This window comes from Ciona intestinalis, chromosome 11 (assembly GCF_000224145.3).
Source record: "Ciona intestinalis chromosome 11, KH, whole genome shotgun sequence".
Lineage (NCBI taxonomy): Eukaryota > Metazoa > Chordata > Ascidiacea > Phlebobranchia > Cionidae > Ciona > Ciona intestinalis.
In genome coordinates, this window is record NC_020176.2 from 277,993 (window position 1) to 284,677 (window position 6,685).

At 34.3% G+C, this 6,685-nt stretch overlaps 3 protein-coding genes across 4 annotated transcripts in view; 1 reads left to right on the plus strand and 2 right to left on the minus strand.

Moving 5' to 3' along the window:
• The window catches only part of LOC100185759 (protein chibby homolog 1-like), a 2,363-nt gene extending 1,808 nt beyond the window's left edge, over positions 1-555 (minus strand). The window contains exon 1 of the mRNA XM_002127620.5: positions 249-555. Coding sequence (XP_002127656.3) covers positions 249-438 — 190 coding nt within the window. The 5' untranslated portion in view covers positions 439-555. The remainder of the gene's footprint in view (positions 1-248) is intronic.
• Positions 556-920: 365 nt separating this feature from the next.
• Positions 921-3,258, plus strand: LOC100184141. Its single transcript, XM_002127526.4, has 4 exons — positions 921-1,224; positions 1,515-1,664; positions 2,043-2,241; positions 2,702-3,258. Exons 1-4 carry the CDS (start codon positions 997-999, stop codon positions 2,815-2,817), a joined length of 693 nt encoding a protein of 230 aa, XP_002127562.1. The 5' UTR covers positions 921-996; the 3' UTR covers positions 2,818-3,258.
• Positions 3,259-3,763: 505 nt separating this feature from the next.
• The window catches only part of LOC100186519 (serine/threonine-protein kinase SMG1), a 15,408-nt gene continuing 12,486 nt past the window's right edge, over positions 3,764-6,685 (minus strand). For both annotated transcript variants that reach the window (XM_026836802.1, XM_026836803.1), the window contains exons 21-23: positions 5,577-5,863; positions 5,013-5,119; positions 3,764-4,653 (exon numbers count right to left, since the gene is read on the minus strand). In XM_026836802.1, the coding sequence (XP_026692603.1) occupies positions 4,576-4,653; positions 5,013-5,119; positions 5,577-5,863 (472 nt within the window). In that variant the 3' untranslated portion in view covers positions 3,764-4,575. The remainder of the gene's footprint in view (positions 4,654-5,012; positions 5,120-5,576; positions 5,864-6,685) is intronic.

The window sequence follows — 6,685 nt, forward strand, 5'->3', positions numbered from 1 at the left end:
GCTGGGGTCTAATTAGTACAGTGTCCAAATTTTAGGTTGGTGGCACCAGTAGAAGGTATCGAAAATGGCCGCTATAATATCTGTATTCTAGGATCACCTTGGTTACATAAGGCCTATCAGAATAATTAAAACAACGAAGGATTTAAAGTATATAGATGATAGATCTAGAATAGCGTATTTAAAGTATATAATATATATATCAGTTGAAAGTTGAAGCAAGACTGTAATTAATGGCATGCATGTCTTACCAGACTGCCATGCCCCATCTTCAAACTTAAGTTCATTCCCGTTTAATTTAAGCGAAGCTGAGCCGTAGTCGAGACCGAATTCTTGCGCGCGTTGTGAAACATCGAGAGAAGCAAGATTGGACAACGATGCAGCTTTACGTGGAGTTGCTTTCTTTGGGCTGAAGCCTTTTGGGCTAAACAAACTTAACATATTGGCTTTATTACTTAAAATACTTTTATAAACGAAATCTGAATTAACCGAAAAACAATTGAATTTTTCGAACTAAAAAAACCATCGACTGCAGTTAAAAATGGTGTTTAACATAGAGATCGTTTGAATTATATTTTACGAAAAACTGTTATCTCTTATTCTCGTCTCGTGTTACTAAAAATATTTTAACATTTAAATAGAGCTTCCTGCGAATTCCTTAATTATACGACATATATTCCCGTAAGCCCGTGTCAATGCTGTCTATAGTAATAGTTTGAGAGTTATTGCCAACCTATACTGTGTGAGTTAGTGACCAAATTCTATACTTGAAATCAACTTTGGGGTAACAATAAAAGTTAAAAGTATCAAACATCTGCTATTGGATAAAACAGTCAGAACCAGAGTTCGTATATACAGATCCTCTATATATGTTTATACGACTCTGGTTCGAACTGATCAAAATAAAATGTCTATGGTTGCTAGAGACGCAAATCTCACGTAGGGACTTCCCCTACTTGTAAGTTTAGGATTTTTGTCAAAGTTTTTTTAATTTTTAAAATGGATTTCGTCTCCGAAAAACCCAAACCTGTACGACTAGGGCGAGATTCAATAACTCTTCGCACACAAGAGTCGAATTATATCCCAGTAATAAGCGACATTCCGTATGTAACTAGAACTCAAGCAAAAGCGTGGCTAGCTTACAAGGGAGCGCGGCCGATCCACCGAACTACTCTACAATTAGATAGAACACGTCATAAACTCGATTATGTGACGTTGTATAAACATGTAAGTATCAAAACTTGTAAATTTTGTTGTGCACTACAAATTCCGCTTGCACGAATGGTGTTTTAAATAGTCAATGGCAGATTTAATAGCAAATTTCGATATTCTTTAAGATGTTGAATATAATATATATAATATATAAAACTTTTACTATTTGTACGAGTACATTCGGGGGAAAATATTTTAGGTAAACATTAACAAATTTCAATTGAAGCTGTTTTGTATTTTGCGCAGCATTAACATCATTATCATCATATATATCATCCAAGAATAATATATGATTTCTATTCCAGTATCACCGTGGCAATCCAAAACTCAGTGGAGTGAGACGCCCCCCAACTTGCCCCTCATTGTTTACATCACAATGGGAGATTGGGGAAAACAATGAGCGTTGTTTCAACACAAACCACAATGTTATGTTTCCACCAAAAACAGGAGAATCCGTAAATTATTTAGATATTCTTTATTTTTAAAACTGCGATTTTCCACCAGTGTACAATTCAAAATGTCCATGACAACATTTAATCTTGGCGTCTTATAATAAGTGTCGTTTTTCTGTAAGTTTCTGTCACTTTAATTTTTTAAAGAATCATATTGTTATTCGTATTTAAAATGATATGTTTTTTTATAATTCCCAACAAAAAAACTTTTTTTTTGTTATAAAATCATGCATGTCATTCTTACATAGCACTTTGAGGGTAATGGGCCACCCAGGCCTAAGTTGCGTGTCACGCTGCAGGGTCTCACTCACATAGAATACGTAACAATTAAGTATTATGACATCACAACCACAGTATTATGACATCACAACCACTCAATAGATATCATTGATGCGCGACGTACAAGTTCGTAATCGCGTGAGCAACACCCATGGATTGAGAATGGTGGACGTCACCCACCATGACGAGGGGGCGTCATATTTTACCTCGTATCGTAACTCCCACGATGCATTGGGGCAATCTCGGGGTAGGGGAGTTCCCCATGTTAGGAAGAAACCTCCAGTTTTCAACATAATTTCAGGTGAAATATTAATTTTTTAAATCCCTTATTATGTCATATGAAGTGCATGAAGGATAAATAAACAAATATGACTTCTGTTTTTGCCACCACGGCTTCTCTCTTATGGACCTCCCAGTTTTAACATATTTCAGATGAAGTAATAAAGTTAAGATTAACAACAAAAACTAATGAAGAAGTTTACATTCTTAGTAACATAGATGTGTGTCATGTGATATCACCATATGAAATATAATGAAGCCACCATGTATATAGTGCATATCAGGCCACTAGTTTGAGTTGTGTTAAAGTGAAAATACATAAAGATGGTAAAATGCTATTTCTCCTCAATCAATAATATACCATAATTTCTCTGAGGGAGAACAACATTAAAAATCGTTGCCCGTTTAAAAAATAACTATTTTTTTTAAATAGATTTTTTTTTCTAATTGTAAAATAAAATTTATTTGCTCCTCACATTAAGGTGAAATATCAGCTCCAACTTCAGGAAGAATCGATCATCGATTACGATCCGGTAACAGAGTCCTTTCTGAGCAAAGAAGAAGATCAAACATTTATCAGACTTTTCAACTAGGGTGAAAAAAAATTTAACAGTGTTTTGAAAATTGCTTTTTCGACAATCTTGTAATTTTTTAATTTTTATTTATAGTCTTTATAGTATAATCAAGGAAAAATAGGAGTTTAAAAAAGAAATTATAATCACAGATCATGAGTGTAATTTCATATCAAAACTCACCTTTTCAATGTACTTTTGTTTTACAAGTGTTCATCTTTTTTTTAATAACTCTTCATTATATTTTGCCAATGTCAAGTGCTGGTAATACTTGTTATTTTTGATCAGTTTACCTTCATTCTTACCTTTCTGGTATTATCATTGTTAATATTTGTAACCTGACTGATTAGTTTTATCTTGACTGTGACCATTAAGACTGTGGTGTCATCATTGTGTTTTATATTTTCATTTCATTTTTTGTCGCTGCCTGACAATCATGTATGTAATAAATGATCCAAAAACACACATTTTTTGTATTTTTTATTTAGATTTTAGAGCAACTTATTAAAACTCACTACATAAACATCTAATATTATTTTATATTAATGGCAAACGGGAACAAATGTGACAGTTCCGCTCTATCTAACAGTAAAAATAGTATTTGCCTATGTGGTTAATTATATTAGATGTTACAATTTGTGGTGTACAAGACATTTGTCTTGCAAGTGAATTGATAACCATCGAACTACATTTGTACAAGAAGAAAAATGTTTAAATACCCAATTATTGACAATGGTAGTTAAGTTATAATCATCCATATATCTTTTACATGAAAACTGTTATTCATTCCATAAATTAAAGTTTTAATCTCCCAGAAAACCTAATAAATGTTTGACTCCAAATGTAAAGTGACACCAGCTTTAAATTTTAAATGTCAGCCATTTAAAAGCTTTGTTAAACGCCCTAAGTAATATCAAGTGTCGTTACTGTCTTTGTCTTAACTTGAAACACAAACAGATTAAACAGAATATCCAATTCCACTACAGTTTATTACATGTTTCACACAATGATATTTACATTTCACATTTAACAATTGTCTTGGCTATTGTAACTTAAGTTTTGTGGTGTAAACCCATACATACATAAGCTTGGTTATATACGAAATAATAACACGGATAGTCATTAATTGATTGTTTTAAACAAATAAAAACCCAACACATTACTACTATATGCTTAACTTAAACCTTGAACATGCAAGCATGCAGTTTTCCTTTAATAAAATCAATATGTTTATATAAGACTTAACAACTAAGAGTAACATATTGATTGTTAAATGAAATAAAACCGCAACACAACAGCAACGAAACTCTATTTACATTTCCCCTCTCAACGTTATAGGGAACACCGTAGTTCAAACATTTTTAACATAGCGGAAAAACGTCAGAATTATAATTATGTTATTTCTATTTAAAGCTGCATTTAAGATATCTATGTTTCACCACATAACCTCAACACCAATTCGAAAAAAAAACGCGGCAAAAATTCTAACTGGGCAATTTAAAAACATGACTTTGAAACAATTTAAATAATTTAGAGAAACTTCAAATGGTGGGATCTAATTTTGTTTCAATGCCGGCCAATTTAACAACAACGCATAACTTTCTTGAAAATTTTCTGCGATTTCTGGACAAGAGCTGAAAAAGATCTCTCACTTTTCTCAAAGCGCTCCTACTCATTCCTCTTCTTATTCTCTTTCTTTATAGACGGCCTCAAAAAGTGGCAACTCATAGAATTGCTGGTGAATGAATTAACAAAGCCTCAAGGGGCTTATACAAAGTGGGGCCTTACACCCATGCCGTCCACCCCTCGTACAGAAGCGCCAAGTTATCCAATGACGTCGCCTCACTTATCACATGATCAACCTAAGGATTATGATTGGTTAAAACATTAATTTCAAACATTGGCCATGTCAATAGTATAACATAAACAAAAAAACATTATTTCATCATAGGTTTTCTGATATTGCTGTAAGAACTCACTTATAGAACTCATTATATATATATATATACAGACAAAAAAGTTAGAAATAGAAAAAGTCTTGACCCGAACCTCTGTATATATATGTGCACACTTTTTATTTGATTAGAACTTTAATGTTATTCAATTAAATAGCTTAGTATATTTATATATATACTCGTGCTACAATCAATTCGCAGAGACAAAATAAAGTCAGTCATTCATATAAATATTATACACACACACACACAAGCCTACACATCACCTGCTCAGCAACTTGCATTCGTTTATTCCCGTCGATATCTCTCCCATCCAACTTCGCTTTCACTCGACGCCAAACGCTCATCGCAAAAAAGTTTCGTTCCTGGATCGCTATGGAGTGCAATGTTAGTTGGGGGTGGATTCTTTATTATTATATTATATAGGGTGAGATTTGTATTAAGTTTTGGAAACTATAAGATAATTTAGATAACAAAGCAATTATAAATATTGCAATTGATTTCTCAGTTCAAAATCTCTGGCCAACTGCTGGAATGGCATTTCAATAAATTTTAAATAGTTACAAAGCTTCTGAAACATCGTCCTAGTGGATTTTGGCTGAAATCTAGCTGGACCTAATCATACATGGACAACTCTATTTTGCTGATTTACCAAAAAGGGTTAAAAAATTTCCCAAAAGAAAATGATCCTTTATTCGAAAATGTGACAAAAAATTCATACAAACATTCAAAAGAAAACCCCCAAACCTGTAACTTTTAGGTTAGAAGAGGCAGGCAAACAATTTGTCTGATTTACATAGAAATAACAAACATCCATAGAAATAACAAACCTTTCCCGGTCCTCGGGTCTCGAGTTTTTTTCTTCGGACTTGTAGTTTTAGTGGAAGCCCCCGTATCCGTGCCAACCATGGGTGGGGTGCTGGGGGTTCCAACTGACTGAGACCCCGTTGCCCCACCTGTCGATAAAATGACAGCTTTCTTGGCCCCGGGACTTCCCCTCACACCCAGGGTGGGTAACCCCGTTCCAGTTCGTAAAGCAGTAGCAAAAGTGGGTTGGATACGCTCCGGTGGGTTTTCCATGTATGGGTTCGCGAACGATACAAGATCTTCGTAAACACTGAAATAATAATGTTTTATGTTAAATAATGTTTCTATGATCATGATTACAGGTAAACTGTCGAATGATGTTTCTATTAGGTCAGATCTTTTCAAACTATAAAAATGACAGCTAAAATCACTGTCACAGTTAAGACACCCTTATATAATGAGGCAACATCTTCCCTTTAGCCTGCCGTGACATCATACATGTACCATACACAACACAATATTAGCATCTCAATATATGGAGTAAAGAACGGAAACACACTGGTCACATGAACGACGTACATAAGTGGCCTGGGTGTTGGGGTGATGAGACAAATGTGGCGTAAATCCTGGGACTTTGACAATGACCTCACTTATACAAAACACAAGACAGATATTTATTCTCACCTTGCCACCATGCCAGCTATCTCAGTGATGCGTAGAATTAAAGGATCAGGGTCGATGGTTGATGCATCGCATCCATGAAGTACGTCCATCAGCGCGTCGCTTAACGAGGATGTTAACTCCTTGTATCGCGTCATGTATCGACGGACTCCTCCGCTGTCCTCTTCATTGTCTTCCTCCTATAGATATCATATTAATGCTGCGATAGATATCATATTAATGCTGGGATAGATATCATATTAATGCTGCGATAGATATCATATTAATGCTGGGATAGATATCATATTAATGCTGCGATAGATATCATATTAATGCTGCGATAGATATCATATTAATGCTGCGATAGATATCATATTAATGCTGCGATAGATATCATATTAATGCTGGGATAGATACCATTTGAATTCCGAGCGCGCTTAAAAGTTACTAGGTATCTAATTTATTTTGTATT

What these genes read in the sequence shown, in the direction of transcription:
- LOC100184141 (XM_002127526.4), top strand. Translation starts at nt 997, where the DNA reads ATGGATTTCGTCTCCGAAAAACCCAAACCTGTACGACTAGGGCGAGAT. An exon ending in CACCAAAAACAGGAGAATCC is followed by an intron (nt 1,665 to 2,042) that starts GTAAATTATTTA and finishes ACCACTCAATAG; the next exon opens with ATATCATTGATGCGCGACGT. An exon ending in AGTTTTCAACATAATTTCAG is followed by an intron (nt 2,242 to 2,701) that starts GTGAAATATTAA and finishes CCTCACATTAAG; the next exon opens with GTGAAATATCAGCTCCAACT.